Genomic DNA, 24,465 nt, shown 5'->3' on the forward strand with positions numbered 1-24,465 from the left:
CTTTTGCAAACGAGGTCGAAGGTCATGTCTTCGAGACATAATCGTGCATAGAGAGCGGAGTCAACATAGGACCGTGGATTCTCGAGCACGCGACCATTTTTACAATTACCAGCGAAATTTATTATAATTGAGAGTTAAATTGATCTTAAAGTGGTGTCGATACGCTTCCGGTTTTGGTTCCTTATTGGAAGGAAGTTGGAAGAGTGCAGAGATTATCGCAGAGGATCATGGCGACGTTCTACCTTTTGGACATCCTTGGAATTTCATTGCTGTTGCACTTGAGCTTTAGTATATTGCTACTGGTCATTTTGGTGCCTTTTATGCTACTCGTTTATCCGGGTAATTATCCTTGAAGAAGATTCATCCGATCGTGATCGACAATTCATTTTTTCACAGTGTAGGCCGAGAGAGACTCGAGCAGTACCATAATCGTATAAATTTACAGTGACTCAGTAACGCAATTATTAATACTTATTTTCTATAAAGTGTTGAAAATGTGTATTTTTTGTATCTGAGATAATTATTTCCGAAATTGTTCATTCTGAATTTTTTGTCGTTTTGTTACACTGGCAAAAGATTAAGATATTTGTAGTTGCCTTTTTTACGATAATCAGAAAAATGATACGAGCACAGGTGCTAGATGGCAGAATGTTGAACATTTCTTCTGTTGGAGAATATTTATAGACAAATCTTGTTGTTGTTGCAATAGATATTTCAATAAATAATATTCATAATTATTTACGTAATATATATGTTCGATATAAATAACATGTTTGTATATTCACAATATTCTTTCCGTTCTTCTTCTTGTTATTTCCTTCCTATTAAGTCAAATGTTATATTCTTTTTGTAATATAATCTTCTTTGGATCTATCTAGATCTTGAAAGAAAGTGTCACTTACGTAAATGATACGATAGATGAAATTTACAGGAAAATTAACGCGTTGCTGTAAACGTATGTGTTAGTGATGTTTTAGTTACGAAGATGATTCGTAACGAGCCGAAAGCTCGATGCTGCGTGCTATATCAATTTGCATTTAACGTTTCGTTGATACGTGTTTCCTCGAATCTATATTTCGTTAAAATTATTTCTATTACATTCCTATCTATTAACCACAATTTTCCTTGTCGCATATCGAGTTAATTACCATTATATAATGCACTTTGGATACGTGAAAAATTCGCAATGATCGATAGGAAACGACTCGTATTTTTGTCTGTTTGTTTTCGGTCACAGATATCGGTTCAACGAAATATTACAGAATTGTAAACATAAGTAGAGAAGTAATTACGCAGACAATTTGTTTCAAGTTAAGTAACGGCTGTCATGCGGATAATCGAACTTAAGATTGGTTAAAAAAACGAAGAAAAATTCTGATCTTAATGGAATATTTCTTCTGAAAAACTCAATTATTTTAATGGAATGGCACATTTCATCGAAAATATTATTTGTAGAATATTTAACGAAAAATAAGAAAGTTCTTGATAATGCATCGATTATAGAATTACGTAAGATTATATAAATTTCATGTCATTGAAATTTTTATATCGAGCATAGAAACTTTTAAATTTCGTTTTATATCCACACGAATTATGTTCACGGTAGTAATAAAATTATCCAAGAATTAGTCTTACGGATAAAAATTGAAAGCAGTTATAATAAATCGAATAAGCTAGTTGGATTACACATGTATTTCGAATCATAGCGCTCTTTTGCACGAGATCGCATTTTTAAGAACCGATTGCTTATTTTTTAAATACATCGAGATGTTGTAAGAGGCGATTATCGCAATCTCATTTTCATAAGAAAAATATTTTTACTTTTTTTCAAGTGTTAAAATGGTTAAGAAAGGGTTGGATACGTTTCGTAAAATGGAAATATCCGAACGTGGTCGTGGTGGAAGAGAACAACATTCGAACAATCCTGGATCAATTTCGAAATCACGTAGGTATACAAAATTAGACGATTTAATTTCTTCAATTTCAACGTTATCAATTTACATCGCTCTGCTTCTTAAATTTAGGGGATTTGTACTTTGCTGATTCAAAGTCGCTCGATCGCAGAAGGTATTCGCGGCCACTTGGTACATCTGACTACATCCAGAAGGTTTCTTCGCGCAGGATTATCTACGAGATGGGGTCTTTACGTATGGAAGGATCTTGATTATTTCTCCGTGGATAATCACTTGTTAAATTCACCGTGTTCCTTCAGAGGTCGACCCATCACAGAGTTCAACATTCAGGTCGGTTTCATAAATCCAATCTTCTCCACTCTGTTTTACATCACGTTTGATTATTTTTAGATTTGTCTTTCATGTCTTTCACGTTTCTATACTCTTTATATTCTTTAAAAGCGTTTTTGTTTTATACTCTCCTCGTACTTTTCTATATTGTATACTCTCTGATAAAATCGGTTCTTATATTTGTCTCTATGTCCCTGTTAACTTTAAGCTTCTTTTTCAATTCTTTGACACGATCGAAAATGACAAGGAAAGAATACGATAAGCAACGTAAAAATTCAACAGTTAATTCGCGATTAAGTATATTCGCAGCTTAACGAGCATTTCAAAAATGTCGATTATCATAGTACCAAATATCGTCCATAGTACCTCGATCGTCCCCAAAATTCCATAGATTTATTATTTATTTCTAGAGATTATATATCCTTCGAATTTAATCATCAAGCGATATCAAACTATAAAAGGAACAACAGAAACGGACCTGTCACGTTTTCCCCGTGTGCTCTTCAATTGAATGGAAACCTCGAACAAGAGTCTAAAGCGCATTTAGTGAATTTTGCGAAAAACCGGTTTTTAAGTCACTTTCCATACGTAGACTGTGGATGTTTATCTGTGGCGTTTGCAGCAAATTTGAACGTCTAAAACTACACACGATACAAAATATTCAAAGCGAAATTATTTGTTATAATATTTACAAGATAAATTTGCATAAACATCCGTAGTCTATCTTTAAGTTTCAAATACTTCTTGCATCGAATGTTACATCACCTTCCGACAAAATATCTGCAACCTGTGTGCACTAAAACGATCGACGGAGACTATAGCGCCCTACTTTATTGTAATTCGACTTTAACCGAAACGTGATACAGAGTCGTATTCGATGTTGCTGTTCAATTATTACTCGTCTGCGCTTTTCACTATCAACCCCCATTATTTACGCTCTAAACCGCACATTCGAAGGCAAACAAGTCTGTAATATAACTATTTGCAGTAGATTCATGCATTTTAGGACTATGTGAGCGATCTCACGTCGAAATTCTTTCCATTCGGACAACCACCGTGGCAGGTGCACGTAATAAACTGTCTTCTTCGTGGAGAGGAGTACCAAATCTGTCTGGTGAGGGTTCATCATCTGCTCCTTCAACAAGAACACCTAGCGTTGGCCGACTTCCTTCCATTGAGATATTCTACCGACAGTTGGGCGTGTCAGGAAGCGGACTCTCCTTTCACGAATCTTTACTCGGAGCCATCGGCACTTCCAAAACTTTATCAAAAACTCACGGAGAGCTTCAGTAATTATTGGAACGAATTTTTATACAATAACGATCCAAACGAGAGACCAGAAATCCTGAAGAAGCAGATTGGTATTTTTCAATGCTTGAAAATCGCTGTCATCGTTTTAGTCTCTTCGGTGAAAGAGATGACAAGGTACGGTACAATGTTTTTGGATTGTTCGTTGATTTTTATAGGGTTCTTTTGATTTTCGATAATTTGGATCTAATAATAAAATTATGCATTGTATCGGAGACGATGATTCGGTCGATTGACGTTATTTAATTCTCTTAATGACGTACGCTTCTTAGGTATTTAGTTCTTTCCTTTTATTCCTACTTGGAGTTAATTTTCATATTAATAAGTAACGTTTTTATGCTCTTTAAACCGAATTTTTAGAATATTTTCTTCTACGTAGCTTTTTGTACAGATGGTATTTCGAAACGTTTGCCTCTTTTTAAATAGCTATTTAAAGTCATTTTAGTATCAAGGTGAATGTATAACGTCGTTCGCTAAGAAAAATCAACCCTTTATCTTTCATAAGCATACAAAGTTTATCCGCAAGACTCTATAATTTATAAAACTAAATGAAATACGTAAAAAAAACTTTTAAAGGATTTAAAAAATATCAAATTTCTCAAATTCGACGTCAATCTGCTTTATTTCATTCCAGACAGTACAGGAAAGGAGAGGGACCCAGATTTCTCGACATTTTCTCCATCTTACAGCGAGAAGCCAGTAAACGAAACGTCGGTCATACCGTCTTTCTACACGCTCTATTAAAATCTTTGAACCCTCTGCAATTCTTCTGCGATGCCATCCTATGGTGTTGGTATCTAGCAGTCGTTATAACTCTGAAAACGCCGATATTACTTATCCGAGAGTTACAAGCTTTGAAATCACGTCACAAACATTATCATTCGGATACTCTGACTTCTATGTTATGGTGCTACGTTCCTTTGATATATCAAGCCACCATAGAGGTGGTTTCCATAGCGTGGATTGCTATAAAGGCGCCGAAGACAATTTTCGAAGAATTATTTCTGAAGCATCCGCAAGCCAATCGACTTCAAATTACGTCCCCTTGCGGACGAAAAGTAGTTGCTTGGTCGGAGGAGATCAAACTCGATGTTCTACGAAAAATCTCGTCTATGACAGGAGCGACAGAGGCGGAAGTTTTGTTAGCCGCTACGGTAGATTCTCTTAAGGAATACTTTCGCCATTCTGGCGTTAGAATACCGGACGATGTGCTCGCCACTGGCAAATTTGTCGAACAGAGGGCCATATTTCTGCGGAATCACCAAGCTAGAGGCATTTTGTGTCTTGCGCTTCCTACAAAGACTCCGCTATTCGAAGATGATCTGGTGGAAATCTTACAGGTTTGCATGGTTGCAAACGTGTCTTGCATAAGTTAATTGTTAAGTTAATTATCGAAGTTGATCAAGGAAGACCTTTACGCACGGTATTACGATTACGTTTAGATCATTCGCGTCTCGAACAGTTTTCTTAGATTAAATATTTCAGTTAGTTGAAAAAGTCCTTCAAGTGCGATTATAATTGAAGTTATTTAGTTGGTGATTCGAGTTGAAGGTTGATTTTATTATCGATGAATTTTCGAAACATAAGTTTTTGGGGGGAATGACGAACGATATTATTTTAATAATTATTTTGAAATTTTACCCTAGTGAATGATAATTTGTTAATACATCTTGGTTTCAAGTATACTCTGATTTTAACTGAAAATAATAGGAAGGATAACGATAACGCAAATAACGGTTCGATAATTTTAAGGAAATTTTTAAAAATCTAATCATTTTCCCATTTTCCTAAGTATCTAATCGTAATGTATCTAACTACGTAACCTGGAATAATCTCGATTAAAATCGGCAAAGTTCTTAACATCGTAGTAGCATAACTCTCGATGAACGAATCATCGCTATTATACCAATTTTTTTAAATAGCAGAATAGGACAAAATGAACGTGAAACTCACGAGACGAAAACAAACTATGTAACAACGATACGCCCTCGCGTTTGACCCAATTTTCCCGATTTACCAATCTATTATGCTCGTTATCTTGGACAATAATACCAACGTTGGCATTCTCTTTAAATTATTATTCCGCGCTATAATGGCCCATCATGTTTTAAGAAGAGACTTAGCAATTTCTATCGCATATTTGTTTTAACTTATCATCTGTTTACATTATTAACGCTATAACTGATCGTAAGTATCGGGACAGCTACTGATATTTAGTATAAATCGAATTCTATTCGTTGCTTTTAGTTTCTGGTAATGCAAGTTAAATAAACGTGATAAAGTAGATGTAAATAAAGCAGAGTTTTTCGATAAATATAACCTAATAGTAGGTGTCCTAATATTTATGTTCGCTATATACCTATAACCAGTAATAATTACTAATTTAATAGTAATGTAAACGATCAAGTACGTGCTTATTTCAGGTTATTCAGAAAAATGTGCGCGAGGCAAGAGCAAAGCAAAGTGCGATGTACGCCATAACGGCAGCTGAAGAGTCTTGCGGATTGATTTCCTCCTGTTTGCCGTCGTTACTGCTCAAAGTGATGTTAAATCAGTTAACGAGAAGGTATTCCCTCTCCTTGACACATGTCAACGGAGATGTGCCCGTAGAAGGCGTGGACGCGATGATGTATTGGCGACCCCCTCAAGGCAACTGCAGTAAGTTGCTCTTTTTTAACGTGTAGCGTGTTTTGTGGAAAAGTTAAGCATTTATTTCTCCCCTCTACAGCGTATAGAAACAGCTTCAGAATATATATTCTTCGTGATTTTATTTTCTTCTATGTTTATTTTACGCGAACAAGGTATCGAAGATTATTTTTAACTTCTTCCGATAACTATCTACCGTGAATCATCGACAAATCGCGGATTTTTATACATTTAGAGAAAATTTCAAGCTGTCCAGAATGCAAATAATATGCAAAAATATATAAAATATTCAAAACGTAGTAATACTATCTCGGTTTTACTTTTTCGATTATATTCATCACGAATATCCGTAGCCTAATATCGACGATCTACGTAGATGCACCGTCATTTATACTTTTTTCCTCTTCTTTTTATGGTCCACCGAATATTCTCAACGCGCATCTACTTTTAGCGGATCGTTTGTTTTCAGTGCTCATTAATAAGGGTTGTATGTCGTTTTTTTTAGATATGTCGATAACCCTGCACAGGTACGGAAGCGGTGTGCGGCTAGGTGTGATGGGCGACGCGTTAATTGGTCCTGAACACGCCGTTATCACGAGGACTTTCCCGAAAAGCATGGAGAATCTCGCGAACGTAGTTGGAGTTCCTAGAATTCCCAGCAGAAACTCAACTCCGAGTCCAGTTAATCCGAGTACTTCACCGGGACATTAAAAATGTACGGAGGCTATGTAGAATAGGTGAGACTCTCGTTGATACCTGAATCAGGTACATTTTTCTCTTTTAGCAACGTTTTTAACAACATGCGTTTGAAAAGTTCGTAGAAGCTTCCTACTTTGTACGAAGTTAGCAGTATTTCGGTAATACTGAATATTTTACTTATTTTCTTTTTTAAGATCTATCGAAAGAAAGGTTCTAATCATTTTTCATAGAAATACGGCGTAAGAAATTTCGATCAACTTGATTTTCACTACTCTTAATCTTCCGTACGGTTTACTCCGTTTGGAGTGCGTTTGGATCGCGAGTATCGGATTAGATTTTGGGTATATTTTATTTTCTAGCCGCAGCGCCGAGATGCGATCGGTTAAGCCGTGATCATACAGAAAGCGGCGAAAGGAGCAGCGGCACAACTAACCCCAATTTTGCTGCTTATAGTTTATCTGTCTGTATGATCACGCTCTTACACCGATTTGTACAGTTAAGACGGACGTTCATAAGACCGAATTTTCAAAACCGTGACTCACATTTTCGGGTTTAGCGACCTAAAATACCACCGAGAAGACACATTCAGATCAAAAATTTTGCAATTCGTAGACTATACTTTATCCGGAAGAAAGATACGACAAACGCAAAAGACATATAGAAAAATATTTCCGTATAATAAATTTAGTATTATTATGTAACGTATAAGTATTTTTACGTGTTTTGAAGCATTTCTTATATTTGTATTTAACATTTTTTTTCCTATTTAACTAAACGTAATATTCCGAATAACTTTAATTCTGATTGGGTAATATTATGTTACCGATAATTCCGTTTCTACTTTTTATCTCTTTCATACATATTTTTTACTCTCTTTTATTTTACAATTTTGTATATTATAAAATAATTGAATTCGCTTATCACGCGTGCCTGACATTATCAGTAGTAAATATGAACGATTTTTTAGGTCACATGTTTGTCTCCTGAGAAGATAAATCCGCATTTTTTTCTCGGAAATCGTGCGAAACTGCGAATTCGAAATTGAAAGTGAAATTGAACTGGATACCGGACCATTAGAGGAAGACTTGTATGTAGAATTTATTAACCCTGTCGGATAATATTTATAACTATCTACGATTGTCATATATTTAAAAGAAAAAAATTTCCAATTTTTTTTTGGAAATAGATAAGCAAGAAATAACGAAAAAGATTGTGGCGGTGATATTTGTTACTTTTTTATAAATTTGTGATGCAACGCTATTTCTGTCTCCGTCCTTTTTGATATTATCTTTTTTTTCAGCCACATTCGAATAAATAAAAATAATCTGTTTCTTTCAACATATTGTAAGTATATATATTTATACAAATATATACATTCGTATCTAATTTATACATACACTTTCAGCAATTTATATTTTGCGGCAATGCATAACGCATTATAAAGATTAAGAAATTAAATCTCCTTCTTATTACTTGTTACAATGGTTTCTAGTTTTTAAGTATTATACGTTACAACTGTTACAGTTGACAGAAGATATTTCATTTTTTTAACAAGACATTTCTTTCCATGAATCACAACTTTCGTTTTAGCTTGACTTTGCATAAGCAGAACAACGTTAGGGAAGTTAATTTGATAATTTGATTCCCATCTTTGTATTGAGTATTTAAAAAGTTGTCAATTTTGATGAAAATTAATTACAAAAGGGATCATTTATCAGGACCTTGTCATTTTAATTAACAAAATTATGTTATTTAACGAGAAGAGTGTCACGATTTCAAAACTGTTTAACACTACACTTAGATTACCCCAATTAATAGTAAGCAACGTAACTAAACAATATTTGACTAAAAAATAATATATATCAAGGCTAAAAAATTATTATCTAAATTTTAAAAGGAAATAAATGTTTCCATCGCTGGTTAGGTTATTAATTACTTCCTGTTTAAAAATTTCTATTTCATACCAATGTGTTTCGAAAAATTTACTTTTCCTAATTGTGCCATTCACACACACAAACTCACGATATACATGCGAAATTGAGATCAGTTGTGATTTTCGAACTTGTATGTTCACATTTTTCTTGTTAAGAGACAAAAAGAACCGTAATTCCATTAGTTTTCGAAAATAAATTATTAAAGCTTCTGCATGAGTCAAATTGTAAGTCACATGTACGCTATAGGGCGCATACTGTAGTACCTCATTGTGAGTGCACATATACAAATATTAGCGATGATACGTTATACATTGCATATGTACATACGTATACCTTATAAAAAACGTAACATATTGTACACAACGTTAAAGTCGTACGTAATTCGTAGGCAAAAATTAAAATTGAATAACTCTTTCTTGTGTTATGATACAGTACTATAGAACGATGTAATATTATTATAGTTACTTACTAATATTCTTTATTCTCTCTCTTTTTCATATCCAATGGACGTTGTCGCCCACTTTCTCCATATAACTTGCGCTTCCATCTATAGGTTTCAGTGCAAACAATGATAATTATGATAACACCGACTATCATCATCACTTTTTACTACTACTACTGAATCACTAATTAACAAATTACAAATACTATCACTAATAAAAGTAAAATAATTTAATAACAATAACATTCTATCGTTATAAACTATGTAATACACAATAGAAAAAAGTTGTACGAAGTGAAACTAATCGATGCTAAATGTAATAATTTTAAAAGGTTACATTTTTCACTGTTGCAGTCAAAATCATTCTGTTCTTTTAAAATCATATTCCCATATCATATTGTCTTTGTGATGAAAAATGTTTCACGATTAGTTAATGAATTCTGTAGAGGTGGTATTTTCTAACAATAACACAGTATCACTTTGTGGGGTTGGTAGAAAATTTAAGACGTTGCTTTCATCGATACTCTGTGCCACAAGATGCACGTGTGCAACTTGAGAGAAGGATACCCAACCGTGCGAAATTCAACCTAACTGGGCGCGTATAATCGAAGGAAGATCCGTTGCTATGAGGACAGTAAGATAATAAACTGTATTTCGACCTCTACCCCTATTTGTTCCAAACACGCGCTACAACAAATACACAATAGTGGAAACTGAAAACTTTGTTAGACTCCGTGTCGACTTCGAAAAGATGTATGTGTAATTTATTGTATAAGATAATGTACAATTTTTACGCAATTTCAAATCTACTTTCAAGAAACTCCTGGTAAAATTTACATTTGTTATCACACTTGACACTGTTACGCTATGTAGTATTAAATATAACATTGTTGCAAACAGCATCAAAACTCTCATTGATTATCGAGTATAAAATGTGATAGCGGGATAATATGGACAACCAATTGACTTATATCTTTAGAAGTGAAATATTTGATTTTATCTTGTACCTTTGCGTGTCGTGTTTTAGTGAAGCATGTGTACACGAAGCAAGGCGCTACTAGCGTTCCAATGCACACTAGAGAACAGTAGCAGAAACTAGCACTTTACGACTCTCAGTTCAATCCGAGGGAAAGCTTTGACAATTTATTTTGTAAGGACGATATACTTAAAGCGCATTCTTCTTTTTACATTTTTTTTCTCAAGAGACACAGGATAAATGACATAGAAATCCGGAAATGAAGTTAACACGTCGTTAAGAAATTGTAGAGAAAGAACTGTATCCATTTTTATACGCTCTACGAGTATGACATAATTATTTATAAGCACGATCTTTTTTAAGAACGAGACTTTTTAATAACATTTATTATAATGTAATGGAAACAATTAATTGTTGATATTTTTGTTAAACTTCTAACAACAGGGTGCTTATTTAAGCAAAAATATAAGTATGTACATATTGAAACAGCAGATTTAAGTAAAGTTGCAGTCATTATAGTTACGTGTCCTTACGTCTCTACCATAATATCGATTGATTAAATATTTCTAAAAGCTATACAGAAATTTCTAAAAATCGAATAAGTTTATTGGATTTATTTTTTTTATTTTTTAATTGAAATATGTCATTACGGTGTATAATATGGTAACATTGCGCTTCAAAAATCTTCGTTAATATAGTTAAATGCCGAATACTTATTAACTAGAGAATACATTTGCTAATTTCACAATTTTTCTAACCTTTACCTGACAATGGTTGCGATCACAGTTGGGACGTTTCGTTACAACGATGCGAAAAATTATTGTACATCGTTTTAATTAGCATGGCAGACTTGATTTCTCAATTTGTTATCTATATTGGACGTTATAAGGCAGAAGTTTAGAAGTATATCAATCTGGTGGTATTCACAGCAAATTTGAAGAAAATCCAATCAGCATGTTCTTTAGATATCACTCATACTGTTATACCCTATCATGCGCTCGAACCATGTCCTTGAAGGGAAGAGGGTGAACGCTTTCTAGACGAACGCGAGGCCTCGAGATGATTAGGCCACGAACAATACTCTAGATGATCTTTCAGGCAATCGATCAGACCATAATATGTCGCTAATGTACTAACGACGCCTCGGAAGTAACCTGATTTATGACACGCACGGTCATTGAGAACATGATAGACATAGAAAATAGAAAAGATTGTTAGAATTGTTGAAAAAAATCGTTATAAATGCTAAAGTCTCTACTAAAAAATAGCCTCTTGTGTCCGAAAGCAGGCGTCATAAAATTACCTACGAAAGACCTCACGTTTTTGTTCCTTCGGACGGAACACGCAAGATTTTTTTGTCGTTAACGCCTTTATAAGTATATAAATTCAGTTAAGTTTGCCACTTCCTTGTTCAGAAATATTCAAATTGAATTACCAGATAGTATATATTTGTATGTTAGTTCATGTTTTTCTAGTAATACACGTATATAGAAATTTTGTAAATATTTATCAAAGCAAGTTTCTTCTAATTACGAGCACCTTTTTTAGAAACATCCTTTTTTTTTATTGTTTTATTTGTTTTTAAGAAAGAATTTTGTCTTTAATAAAATTATTGGTGAATTAATTTTTTTAAAGAATAGTAAATAATATGTATTTTATAGCTTTGTACTGTTGGAACAACAGCGAATAATATATACCAATTGCATATCGATACATTTACGCAAGCGACACGCATCGCACATATTAATCGAAAGATAAATTGCAATTTAAAAGATAAGGATGCATTTGTATTTCAATTGAATAAATCAAACTGTAGTAAATCCACAAAATAATTAAATAGTGAAATACGATGTTCAATTACGTTTGCCGCATGATAAAAAAATCTTACGATACATTCATTGTTTCTTTGTACCTTTGCTAATTCTTCGTATATTATGATCTCTTCAGTGAATTTCAAATACAATTAACTATATTTCACTGCAATTTAAATAACTTTAAGTTATTAACATATGTACATTTTACGGTTTATTTTATCAATATTACGGATCGATAAGTATTATTATTATCACCGTATATAAAGTACATCCATTTAATAAAAAGAAATCTGACGATAAAATCATTATAGAGTAAAGAAAAATTAATGCAACAATTAATATTTTCCTTCTCTCGACGATTAAAATAACAGTAAATTATCAATTAACAATTCCATCGCTTGTCTTTGTCGAAAGTCGATTCGAAGAGTCGAGTCGATTAATAATAAATTCAAGCTATACTATCTCTGTCACGCTCCATTTCGATGGGTCCTTTGCCCCAAATCTTCCGATTTTTTGTGTACGGAATGAGGCCTACCAAAAACCCAGAAATAACAATCCATCCACCAGCCAAACAAAAGGACAAGTCCCACGAATCCGTTACGTCAAATATCCAACCAGCCAGTGGTGGACCAAGAAGATTTCCTATACCTTGACAAAGTAAACTAAGGCCGTAGGCAGTGGTGAATCTCTCTAAAGGTATCAACTCTACCAATATAACAGGAGTAAAACTAAAGCTACTCGCAAAAAAGAGACCGAACGCTGCCGAGGTGACCATCAGCAGATTGTAATAAGGAGTTAACGTTGACATTAAAATCGTTGCCACACCGCAAGCAACCAGACACCAAGTGTAGGTTTTACTAACATTCATCCAAGGTTGATCTCCTGCCCATCCAAGACCAATCTGAAAACAATATAAAGTAACTACATTGTAAAATAGTTAATAAAATAGTTGCATCGATATCTCTGTAAAATAATTTGCAGATAAAACGAATCATACCATTCCAATCGTATTAGTAATGCCGATAATACTAAGGAGATTCGCAGCATCAGACTCGATGTAACTGTTTCTGGTAAGATGCTCGGCAAGATAAAAGTAAGGCACAATGAACCAAGTGAACAGCAAGATCGTTGACAGTGAGAGGAATAAAAAGTGCAGTTCCAGGAACATTGAAAAGTCCATCATACCCTTCAGTAAGTCTACTAATTCGCTGTACCATTTCTGGAAATAAAAGATTAGAATAGGTGTTATATTACAGGCTATAACGATAGTAAAACTAATTATTATTATTATTTATTTATTTCGATTTTTATCTTACCTCTTCGTTTTCTTTGGCTAATGTAGTCATACTATTCCTATAAATATCAGGGCAACTACTGGCTCTTAATCTGTATTTGTGCAAATTAAGAGCAGCACCACGATACATGACCGAGTTCCTGTGAACTCTAATATCTTTAAAATGGTGAGTATTGGTATTAAATTGTCTTCTTAACCACGGGAGAGAATCCGTTCTGACGACTCCACAACTAAGGTCCGCTATGCGTTGTTTAGAAATCGATTTTGATTTTCGTCCTTCGCTCATCTAAAATATTATATGATAATGTAAAAAGAAATAAAATTTGTCGTTGCTTTTTGTTTTCACTATATCAGACGGAAATAAATGGTTTTACTTACTGTATATTCAAGTTCTTTGACCAAGAGAGGATTGGCTTCTTCTGATTCTTTTTTAGATATCCTTTTCGTTATGTGATTCTTTATAGTGTTGCATGCAGCCCCTGAGTGAACATTATTCGTTGCATGCGAATTGTCATGTTTTGATTCGTCAGGTGCTTGTTTGATCCTTTCAATTAAAACGAATAATATTACTATAATTCATTATTAATCTTTTGTTATATTTCTTACTCGTGACGATATCGGAAGACATTAAATATGACAGAGGGACGAAAAAAAAAAAAAAAAAGAAAAAATGAAATAAAAATAGCGGTACATATCGATCAAATTTGAAACCTCATAGACATTGTGACGCGACTCTTATTGCCGACTTCTCCAGTGGAATCTTGTAGCATTTTATCCGAATAACTTCTACATGATAGAAGGTTGGGATAGTTCTCCAAAATGACCTTATACAGTCTCGGGTTACTGGAAAGCGATTCTAATACTTCTACGGGTACCTGCAATACACGAAAGTACAAATTTTCTTTCCAATTAATTTTTTGATCTTTGTGTTTTTATCTATACGAAGCACAACTCTGTCTTCTAATCATATTTATTAAAAATTCCTAATGTACTATGTATCAATTTATATTTATTTATCAAATTACCAATATAAAAAATAAAAATTCATTTCTACTGCTTCATTGTCAGTGGTATTTCATTTGAATATTAGAAAAAGAATATTAAAAAACAAAGAATTTCATTATTATTCATCGCGGAATCCCTCGGAGAGCAATTGCAGGATTCTTTTCATTCCGTATTTATCCAGGTCAGCTTCTCACCTTTTCATTGTGCTTCACGAAAGTAGGTAGGTTAACCACGCTTCTAAATCTAATATCCCCGTTCGCCGTCTGTGGACCGTCCGTGGTGGCGCTGAGAATCTGTAACAAATACTCCGGCGTATGTCCGCTCTTCAGCATTCTTCTCAATTCCTCGACCCCAGGAAACTCGTCTGCAGGGCTGATACTGGATCTATCGCATTCGGACTTGGTCGTCGATTTTTTCGGGGTTGCACCGTTCTGTTTTTCCTGTTCCAAGATCCACCATTCAGGATCGCGCATTACCGTACCACAAACGATCATGTTGAAGAAGGTGCCTGCTAGCAGCAAGCAAGTGCCTCTCCAGCCATATTCCTCGATGAAATACGTGGTCATGGGTGCGTACAAAAAGGTACCGATCCCTGTGCCACAGGCGCCCAATCCTACAGCTAGGGTTCGCTTCTTATCGAACCAATACGCGATGCTCACGACCGCAGTGACGTAACACAAACCCAAACCCAGACCAGCGATGACTCCAAAAGTCAAATACATTACCTCGATGGAATTGCTAAAGGAGCTCAACACGAAGCCTATTCCTGAGATCAGGCCACCTACGATGGTCATACTCCTACATCCGTAACGATCTACTAAGGCCGACATTATAGGACCGGATAAAAGTGGTACAGCCATAAAAAGAGAACCTATCCAGGCTGTTTTCGATTTAGACGCACCGAATTCTTTAAGGAATTCGATGTACAAAAGGCCGAAACTGAAGGACACTCCATCGGCTATCATGGAGATGACCAAAGAAGCCAATACGACTACCCAACCCCATCCACCATCTGGCACTTTAGGTTTCCTTTTTCCCTTGTTGGCTAATTCGTCGTCTAAAGTGCTATCGGAATCGATAGAATCCCTCGTGTCGTCTCTGTAGCCAGGATTAGGGGTGATTATTGGCTTTGCCTCCAAATATCTCCAATTGTTGGATCCGTCGTTTTTTTGAAATGGGGGCAACTCGTTGGCTAACGGGGTTGTTATTATTAACTTGATTTTATTGACAGGTGTAGGGTCTATCGTAAGATTCGGCGAGGCCAGGGAACTATTGTCAACAGGAGTAGGTAGTGCTCTGTCCTCCGTGCAATCTGTTCCAGGACTCAGTAGATCGATCTTGTCCTCTATATCGTCGGTCAAACTTAGATCCTTGCTTTTGCCAATTTCCAGAGATGTCGTTAAGAAAGTGTCCTTATCGGGTGACAATGATTCCACGCTTCGATCGATGGTATGAGCTGGTGTAGACAGAAGAAGTCTTTCGTCCGCCAAACTACTGAGGTCTTCGGTGTTCCCAGAATCTGGATCGATCTCTGAATATTTCGTAGACGAGGCGACGCTTTGGGAACGAGACAAATCGATCGTATCGTGCGTTTCTGGATCTGGCGTGCCACACGGTGTGCTTGGAAATACCGTTGGACTGCCATTTTGCCAGCCAACGATGGGCGCCTTTCTCGGCAGACGATAATTCGAATTTGTTTGATCTCTCTGATAGCTGTTCGATCGTGGATAATAATTTGGATCTCTCGCGGTTAGTCCGTCTCTTTTGATCAAGTTCGTCGAGCCGTTGTTGCGAATATCGTTATTGTTGTTCCAATTGCAGGCAGATTTGTGGGGTACCTGTTGCACGTTCAGTTGATTTGTTGGTTTTAATAGCAGGTTCTCGTTACGATCGGTCATCGTTGTTATTCTAAATGTAGGTGCTGGCCGAGTGGATCCAACGTCGGGGCCAGCCCTTCAGCCTCTGGATCTCGCTCGGGAAAGATCGTTCACGCCCCTCACCTACCATAAGGACTTTCCGGTCGATCTTGGAAAAGTCACTAAACGTCGGTCGCCTCAGCATGCACGCTCCGTCTTCTTGCTTCTCCTGTGGAAAGATCTGCTTTCAATAATATAGGAAAAGTATACTGCTTTATAATTATAAATTATGATATTCTTGGTTATGCTATCGGATAATTATTAGAAATTTTAATCAGTATAGTTAAATAATGTTTGTACAAATCGTTCATCGTTCTATGACGAAATACTTGAAAGTTTCTCTTTCAAATAAAATCTTGGAATATTTGTTCTAAATTAATTAATAAACAAATGATCGTATTTTAATGTTCAATTATTATAAAGAATAAAAGACTATATTTTGTTATTTCCAAAAAGATACAAGCCGTTTACATGTAAATTATAGGCGTATCTTATTTTACGTACGTACTGATCTTAAAATTAGATCTACGTAGCAACTTGTAAGTTTTTTAAAAGCTGCCAAAATACAAAACTTTGTTTATTCTGTTAAAAAGTATTATATTCTTTGTATGATGAAATATAGGTAACAATTACGTCAGAATTCTAAACACACCGTAGTGAATAAAATATGCTAAGATATAAGACGAGCGTTAAAAGGAAACGTCAAAGTGTAAAATCATAAAATAAATCAAACGTGCCTCGTTAACGTGTACTAAGAGAGCACAGGAGTAAAAAAAGTGGCATAAAACAAGGAAGTTCTAATAAAAACGGGGAAAAAATAAAAGTGAAGTAATTAGCAACGATGATAAAAAAGTAAGAGCTGTTTACTCACCATTGAGGTAATGTAAGATGATATATAGGCGTGCATGCGTGTCTCGGTACAGGAATGTGCATACGACACTGAACGGTGTGAGCAAGTATAAAGAAATCGATAGAAAAAGAGATGGACCATATTTGCGATCAACCATTAAGTGATTAAGTGATTAAGTTAACTAATTATATATGCTAAAACAAGCAAAGCGTGCGTGTTCAATTAGAGAATTCAAAGAAGCTGGGAAAAGAAAACAATTAGTGGTCAGTGTGAAAGCAGAAAAAATAAATTTCTGAAACAAGATAAAAGGAATTAGAAAAATAATTATTAAATATCTTTCAGCGAAGTATTACATCTACTACATGCATGATTCCACATATATATTAATGTTACCTTAAACTGCAATGTTAATAAAAATAAGAAGTATATCTAAAAAAACACACATTTTATGTAAGATCAATACTTAAATATCATTAACTATCGATGGCAAAAATTGTTAATACACGTAAATTAAATTTTTCCATTATACATTCTGCCTAATTAAATTACTTCTTCGCTTTTAACACGCAAATATAAATGGAACAGTCTCAGTCTATATCAACGACTCATCACTTCTATATACACTTTCCTATTCTATTCCATTTTCCATATCCCACGGTTTAAATGTATTCTCCGATTAAGAAGAATATTTGTGCCCCGTAATCGCAAGTTTGTTCTCTTGCGCTCTTATCTCATTCCTCTAAAGAAACAATGGGGAAACGACGTATGTACGATTAGAGGGCATTCATGCGAGGCGTCCTCTATTATTTAATCGCTTTTCTTTCTTGGAAATAAAATATCTTTTTCAAATGCCGTGTGCTCATATATCAAATCATTAAATAGCGACATTCATCGGTGTCTTATCGTTAGAACTATAAACCCACTTAAGCCCATACACACTGCTTTCTCGGTTGCTTTTAAGATTCCATACAATAAAAAAAAAGACGATGGCTTGTAAGATAAGTAACAGATATTTCACTGCGAATATTAATTATTATTGCAATTTCATTAAAGAAAGAAAAGGAGGAAGAAGGATAGTTTCAACGTACAGGGTGATTCTAAAGTCTCAGTACAATTAAAAAAGACACGATTGCCTATGTAGAAATAAGTTAAAAATATAGAATACGATACTTTCATATGTCGTAAAACACGATCTTAGAAATTTGTCCTTTTTATCTTATATTTTCGACTTATTTTTATAGGAGAAATCATGTGTTCTTTCCGACTGCACCATAATTTTGGAATCATCCTGTATACTAACACTGCTATATATATATTATTGTACATACAATATAACGCTATACATAGCGCATTATCTAAATATATTAAATACTAGTACGTTACATATTATTTATTATATTGATTGTACATTATATAACACACCATGTACATTTTGTTGATACAGCCCTGGCTGTATTTATGTCCTCATATATCCATATTTCTATCCTGCTTTATACTGACTCTTGAAAAGTAATTACTTTGATCACTGATCAATTTTACGATCTTGCTAAATCATGATCCTACAATACGACTCATAAGCTTAATTTGACTAACACGTAGGAGCATTATCCTAAAACGCTCTATCAATTATCACCTATATAAATACGAGAAGGTTGACTTTAGTGCTAAGTACATGTCCGGAGCCTAATAAGGTCTCAGTAATGAATCATCTGTTTAAGCAGGTTTAACCTTAACTTTGGCAGGCTTCAACTATACGTAATTCATTTTTCGACAAAAATGCGGCAAAAGTGCGGAGAAAACCGAGACGCCCTCTGTCAGAAAGCTAAAGTAATATATCCGGTAGATGGACACGATCCAATAATAACACGCAGTTTCGTAACTATCGATTCGAAAAATAACTTTCAGAAATTATATTCTTTGTTTCCTCAAGTTTAAACATTTCTTTTATAATAATAATTGTAACGATAAATTATATTACAATTTATATTATTAATTATAAAAATAATAATAATTATTATTATTTGCTAGACTATTATTACTATGCATTATTACGCATTTGTGGGAAATTCAGAGATACTGGTATAGTACTCGTTGTGATATTTGGTTGGAAAAACATATTTCACCCAGCATTGCATTGCTTTATATTTATAAAAATATAAATTTGCGCTAACATTCGCGGTTTCGTGGTATTTATATCTAATTATTTATGCAAAGGATTTTTCTAGTTGAGTTTTACATTCCCTTTTGGCTTTTGGCAAATTCTGATAGGATTATTCGAAGAGAATTATGTCACTGGGTTAGTAGGTAAAGCTAGTAGTACTAGCAAGTTCTTATAATCGAGAAGCGACCATCGAACGTGAACTCAAGCACATGATTTATAGGTTTACGAAAGAATCGATACGATTCCAGGTTATTTTAGATACATTTACCCTTTTCGTTCTTCCCACTATAGTACTTTCCATTAACGTATGAACCTTGAAGTTCTAATGCAAACTCAATAAATTCTTTCTATTTGTAACACTTTTATTTCAACTATAACTATAACAGATATATTTTATATTACCGTGACTTAATTTAAACTTCATTTCGGTATTAAAGTATACGATGGTTGATGCGAGAAATCGTGCGCACTAACAAAGATCTTTTTTCATATCTTTAGCAAATTTTAAAGATTATGTTTATTTGTAGAAAAACATAATTAGGTCGAATACGATCTAAGGGATCTGATAGAGTTAAACGAACTAGCATAAACCCATTCTAAATTATTATAATTACTCCTATAAACTAACGATATCAGTCGAGGGTTAACATTGATAATTACGAAATAATTAAATAAAAATAATTAATTAAATTTTGGAAATTCTTGTCTGCTCGATATCGAGGACCTCTTTGCCCTCCGGTGATTTATTACACGCACGATATGGTTTATCTTATTTCCAAAAGCCAGAAACACCCAGAAACAGTCACAACCATATAACAACAGGAATAAAGTAGTATCTGATGACACAGATCAGTCCTGTACATGTAATCTCTCAAGTAATTCTACTTGAACTCTATATTTCATTCAACAAAGCGACGAGCGATGGCAAATATTTAAAGAGATAATAAGATCTTTCGAAACTGCAAAGAACGAGACCTATCGACATCGAAAAATATCTTCTTTGTAATCACAAGAAGTTTCTGTTAATATTTTAACATGGAAACGTAAAAAACGTATAAAAAATTTTTCTCGGTATCGTTGTTAGGTTCTTCTAATTTATTAATTTTTTTTGTTTAAATAGTATAGAATTTCATGCAAAGTTTCAGACGATCGATTGTTCTTTTGACTCCGCGCGAACCTTCACCTGCAAGGTGTGGCCGCAGCTTTAAGGTTATCTTATCAGAAAGGAAATCCAAGACTGATATTATTAGACAGCACGCGATGGTTCTTAATCGCCCCTGTACTTGTTCATAATTGCTACTGGACTGTTTTCGTATACTTGCAACATAAAATTAGGGCAAATGTAAGGTATTGCTTCTTGCATTTCCTCGTTACTTTGTTCTGAAAAATGTGAATAAAAGATAAGAAAAATAAATCGTTAGATATTCTAAATATCAGAAACCCTTAAATATCTATGGAAATGTAAAAATGATATTTATACATTTTTAGAAGGTAACAAACTTTTTGATCTTTTTCCCTTGAAGAAAGAAATATTTGATTTCCTATTCCCTCGGAATAATATCGTTACTTCTTTTCATGCATATTTATCACGCAAGATGTTCAAATAGATCGGAAAATACTAAAAGTAAAATAGTATCGCTAAAAACAAAAATGTTTATGGATGCAATACGTATTGGATATTATATTGTTTAGCTCAAGGAGTAACTCAACTTTCCTCTGGCATTAAGAAGATTAGGTCACGAGTATATACGTATATGTATATATATGTATTTTTGCAGGAATATGAGTACGCACAGGATGATTCAGGAGCGCCAAAGGTGGGTGATCGGGGGGGTGTCACCATGACAACCGCCATGGTCGATTCCAACGTCTACCATCCGTCAGAAGAAAATAAACAAGCGGGATCATGCACTGTTGCGATTCATTTGCCAATTAAAATCAATAGCGTTGAATATCGATGATAATTCATGAATTCTCGTGCACGCGAAGCTTGATCAATTTGCTCGATTTTTAGTTATCCACGTTATATTAGATCGTTAATCGCTGAACGAGTAAACTCTAAGATACAACATTATCGTTCCATAAATATCATAATGTTAATATTTACGTTATTAATCTGTTATTGTCATACTCGTGTTGCAACACTTCCTAAGTATTGCTTTTTGTTATTGGTGAATAAACATAGTCAACTGAAACAGTTGGCGTTTTACGTAAAGTGTTTGATATCGATTTGAAGATTACCCATCACAGATTTTGATATTTGATGCTTCGAATATTAAGATCACGTTAATGATAGGATAAAATTTCATTGTAATATATCTTTTCTTATTGCGAAAATGATACAATAAGGAGAGAGGGAGAGTTAAAGTTACAATTAACTTTTTCGTATGTTGTTAGTTTAATATTGTTTTATTATTGATATTAAATAAGAAATAGATATCTATTGTTTATGGTGATTGTAATGATACTGAAACTTTATTATTATAAATAATATTAAAATGAAACTCGTAGAAAACAAAATTTATAGAACACCTCTAATAAATTGTTAGAATTAAATTCGTAATCAATAATTGCATAATACATTTGCACACATTTTTTCACAAATAAAAAGCAATTATCAATGTAAAAGGAGTTTAATATCATTTGCATAAATATATATTAAACAACATAAAAATACATTAGAGTTTTGTTATATATTTGTGAAGCGATTGGTCATTAGATTTCACGAGGGAAAAAAAAGTTAAGATATTGAAACGAGGAAGATTTACCGAGGTGAATAATTATTTATAAGAGTTCTACGTCATATGTATTATTCAGATATGCAGATCAGTACCATTCCGGTTTAATTATCTCGAATGCATTGGTGAAAGCAACATTAAGCTATCGCGCGCAGCACGCGAATGTCAATGTCTGTTATTGTTGGTAGGTTACTTTTATGACGTAATTTTAGCTTAACATGCAGATTGGTAGAAACATAAACGCTTACATAACTATATGACACCCCAGGGTCCAGATTTTCACTTGTAAACCTGCCAAAAGGACATTGACCTTAGACTTACACATGGTTCTCACTTCGCTAATTCTTTTTCTAAATATTTCAAATTCGTACATAATAAAATACCTACATACTAAATTAATTAACCTACTGTCGACGAAAACAATATTTGGAATGTTGATCGATGGTTGTAAATAACCTAAAGTATACACGTCTCTGGAAGTTATAGATTTTCGGTACATACGTATATATAACATAACCTGTTCGCATTAAGCTCATAATACGACTTTCAGGCTAGTATATATGTACTTGCGATGTAAACATAATATAGATCACATTTTCAACACTTACTGAGAAATATAATTTTGTTTTCATGGAACAAGCGAATATTTAGCGTTATGAAATCGATATTATCGTATAATAGTTAAAAGTAACGTGACATTTTACCTGATATAAGGAAAATGTAGGTCAAAGAAATGAAATTCTAACCAGTAGCTCAAGCTAAGAATAAGAAAAATGATATGTAATGCTAAGCAAAGTTTATTTTCTCCTTATCTAAATATTTTCTGACAGAAAAATTCGCCTCTTATCGAAAACAAAAATAAAGAACAATGCCCCTACTGATAACATAAAGAAATTAAATGATATCCGATCATTCAATTTACAAATGCCTGTCAATTAAGTTTGACATATCAAAGGAATGCTTTTGTTAAAGAGGGCGTATTTTAATGTAATAAATATTATTTTTTATTTTTATTATAATTATGGTATTGCTTTCAGAAAGCATTTCAAATGACTTTTAATAAAAGTTTTACATGCTAATAATAATTTTAAGAAGTAAAATACAGCTATATTATACGAGAAATAAAATTTTTTAATTAAATGTGATAGATTCTTTTATCTTAAGCCAATGGTAATTCAAAAATTTTCGCGAACTATAAAAATTCACGAAACATTTAACACATCGATTTTAGCAAAATCAAAAAGTCCTTCGATTTTATCGTCTTTACGACTTGTTTCGTTCTTATTAGAAATCTTAATTCGATTATATATTAACAAAAAAATATTACACATTTTGCAAACGTGATAGTAGAAAAAATTATGGATTCGATAATATTGGTATTTATAATATTGATATTTTTTCACTAATATTGATTGATATAGAACATTCGGATTTCAATTTTTGCCTTCTCGAAGCTACATATCCTTAAAGATGTGTCCTCATGCATATTTCATGTAAATCAACAAACAATGATTAAATGAACAAATAAAAATTAAACAAACATTATGACGTCTGTGTGCTTTTATAGAATGAAAAGAAAATTGGTAACTATTAACTTAGTTTTGTAGTTAAGTGTACTTGTTTTGTAGTTTTGTTACTTTGTTTTTCGTCCATACATTTGCTACTTTGATATTAATAATATACAAAGGTATCTAACAAAAGAAATTCGTGCATGTATGTATAACAATTTTCCAACTGTCAACTCACCCACGAGGAGTCTTCCTAGTTTTTCGGTGTTTTCGCTTCTTCTGAAAACGAGCTGTCAGAAAATCGTCGAATTCACTAGAAGATTTACTGGTTAAAGATCCACCCGTATAATTTTTCTCGCTCGATACTCGATACGTTCTATCGCGCTCTGATGTCACAAAATGCGAATCTTTTCTTTATTGCATGTGCATAACCACTTCGAGTGAACGCGCCCTGAGTACTGAAACAGAGGTGAACGCTGCTGCGCGTTCGCCCGTCATTGAAACTATTCCGAGTACACCTGTGACTAAAAGAGGGCGCAAGTCAGTTCTTTAACCACTTGCGCGTAATATCGCAATCCATCTATTAAATTTAAAATAATAACGATAACGTCATCTGTAGTAAAGTACGTTAGAACTATCTATGAATCCATACGATTATAGGGAATCCAGTATAATAAAATGCAGATTTGCACATAAAGTCTATGAAATCAGAATGTATTCAATTAATATCAATATAACTTAATTTATACAAAATTTACAAAATGTATGCAACTCGATATATTTTTAATATTTTTGAATTAGTTTCGAATGAACAACATTTGGATGGTAAGTTATTGATTACAATCATTTGTTATTAAACGATTTAATTTAATAATGATACGTGGATTGTGGCTTCATGAGATATATTAATGAACTTTTAAAATAATAATTT

At 33.7% G+C, this 24,465-nt stretch overlaps 2 protein-coding genes across 5 annotated transcripts; one reads left to right on the forward strand and one right to left on the reverse strand.

Annotated features, from left to right (window-relative positions):
• The first annotated feature begins 35 nt into the window (after positions 1–35).
• Positions 36–21,619, forward strand: LOC117210147. Of its 3 annotated transcripts, XR_004488049.1 has the most exons (9): positions 36–339; positions 1,833–1,945; positions 2,025–2,243; positions 3,250–3,668; positions 4,186–4,891; positions 5,975–6,209; positions 6,703–6,934; positions 7,864–10,025; positions 21,067–21,619. XR_004488049.1 is itself a non-coding variant. In XM_033452870.1 (8 exons), the coding sequence occupies exons 1-7, from the start codon at positions 228–230 to the stop codon at positions 6,906–6,908; spliced, it is 2,010 nt and encodes a 669-aa protein (XP_033308761.1). In that variant the 5' UTR covers positions 36–227; the 3' UTR covers positions 6,909–6,934; positions 21,067–21,603. The 3 variants fall into 3 exon arrangements, 2 of the variants coding, with proteins under 2 accessions (XP_033308761.1, XP_033308759.1); XM_033452870.1 differs by lacking the exon at positions 7,864–10,025 and having other exon boundaries at positions 21,067–21,603; XM_033452868.1 differs by lacking the exon at positions 21,067–21,619 and having other exon boundaries at positions 7,864–10,471.
• LOC117210143 lies at positions 10,843–24,023 on the reverse strand. 2 transcript variants are annotated; one of them, XM_033452865.1, is made up of 8 exons: positions 23,773–24,023; positions 22,275–22,317; positions 14,556–16,446; positions 14,068–14,231; positions 13,735–13,900; positions 13,379–13,642; positions 13,060–13,281; positions 10,843–12,963 (listed from the first exon to the last, which is right to left on the reverse strand). In XM_033452865.1, the coding sequence occupies exons 3-8, from the start codon at positions 16,257–16,259 to the stop codon at positions 12,511–12,513; spliced, it is 2,973 nt and encodes a 990-aa protein (XP_033308756.1). In that variant the 5' UTR covers positions 16,260–16,446; positions 22,275–22,317; positions 23,773–24,023; the 3' UTR covers positions 10,843–12,510. The 2 variants fall into 2 exon arrangements, with proteins under 2 accessions (XP_033308756.1, XP_033308755.1); XM_033452864.1 differs by lacking the exon at positions 22,275–22,317.
• Positions 24,024–24,465: the final 442 nt, after the last annotated feature.

This window comes from Bombus bifarius, unplaced genomic scaffold, assembly GCF_011952205.1.
Source record: "Bombus bifarius isolate JDL3187 unplaced genomic scaffold, Bbif_JDL3187 scf7180000008199, whole genome shotgun sequence".
Classification (NCBI taxonomy): Eukaryota; Metazoa; Arthropoda; class Insecta; order Hymenoptera; family Apidae; genus Bombus; species Bombus bifarius.

Bases quoted from the DNA above. Each gene is read 5' to 3' on its own strand.
- LOC117210147 (XM_033452870.1), top strand. From the start codon at position 228: ATGGCGACGTTCTACCTTTTGGACATCCTTGGAATTTCATTGCTGTTG. The intron at 2,244-3,249 runs GTCGGTTTCATA...CATGCATTTTAG, and splicing joins TCACAGAGTTCAACATTCAG to GACTATGTGAGCGATCTCAC. The intron at 4,892-5,974 runs GTTTGCATGGTT...TGCTTATTTCAG, and splicing joins ATCTGGTGGAAATCTTACAG to GTTATTCAGAAAAATGTGCG.
- LOC117210143 (XM_033452864.1), bottom strand. From the start codon at position 16,259: ATGACCGATCGTAACGAGAACCTGCTATTAAAACCAACAAATCAACTG. The intron at 14,232-14,555 runs GTGAGAAGCTGA...CGTGTATTGCAG, and splicing joins TCGTGAAGCACAATGAAAAG to GTACCCGTAGAAGTATTAGA. The intron at 13,282-13,378 runs GTAAGATAAAAA...TTTTATTTCCAG, and splicing joins TAGCCAAAGAAAACGAAGAG to AAATGGTACAGCGAATTAGT.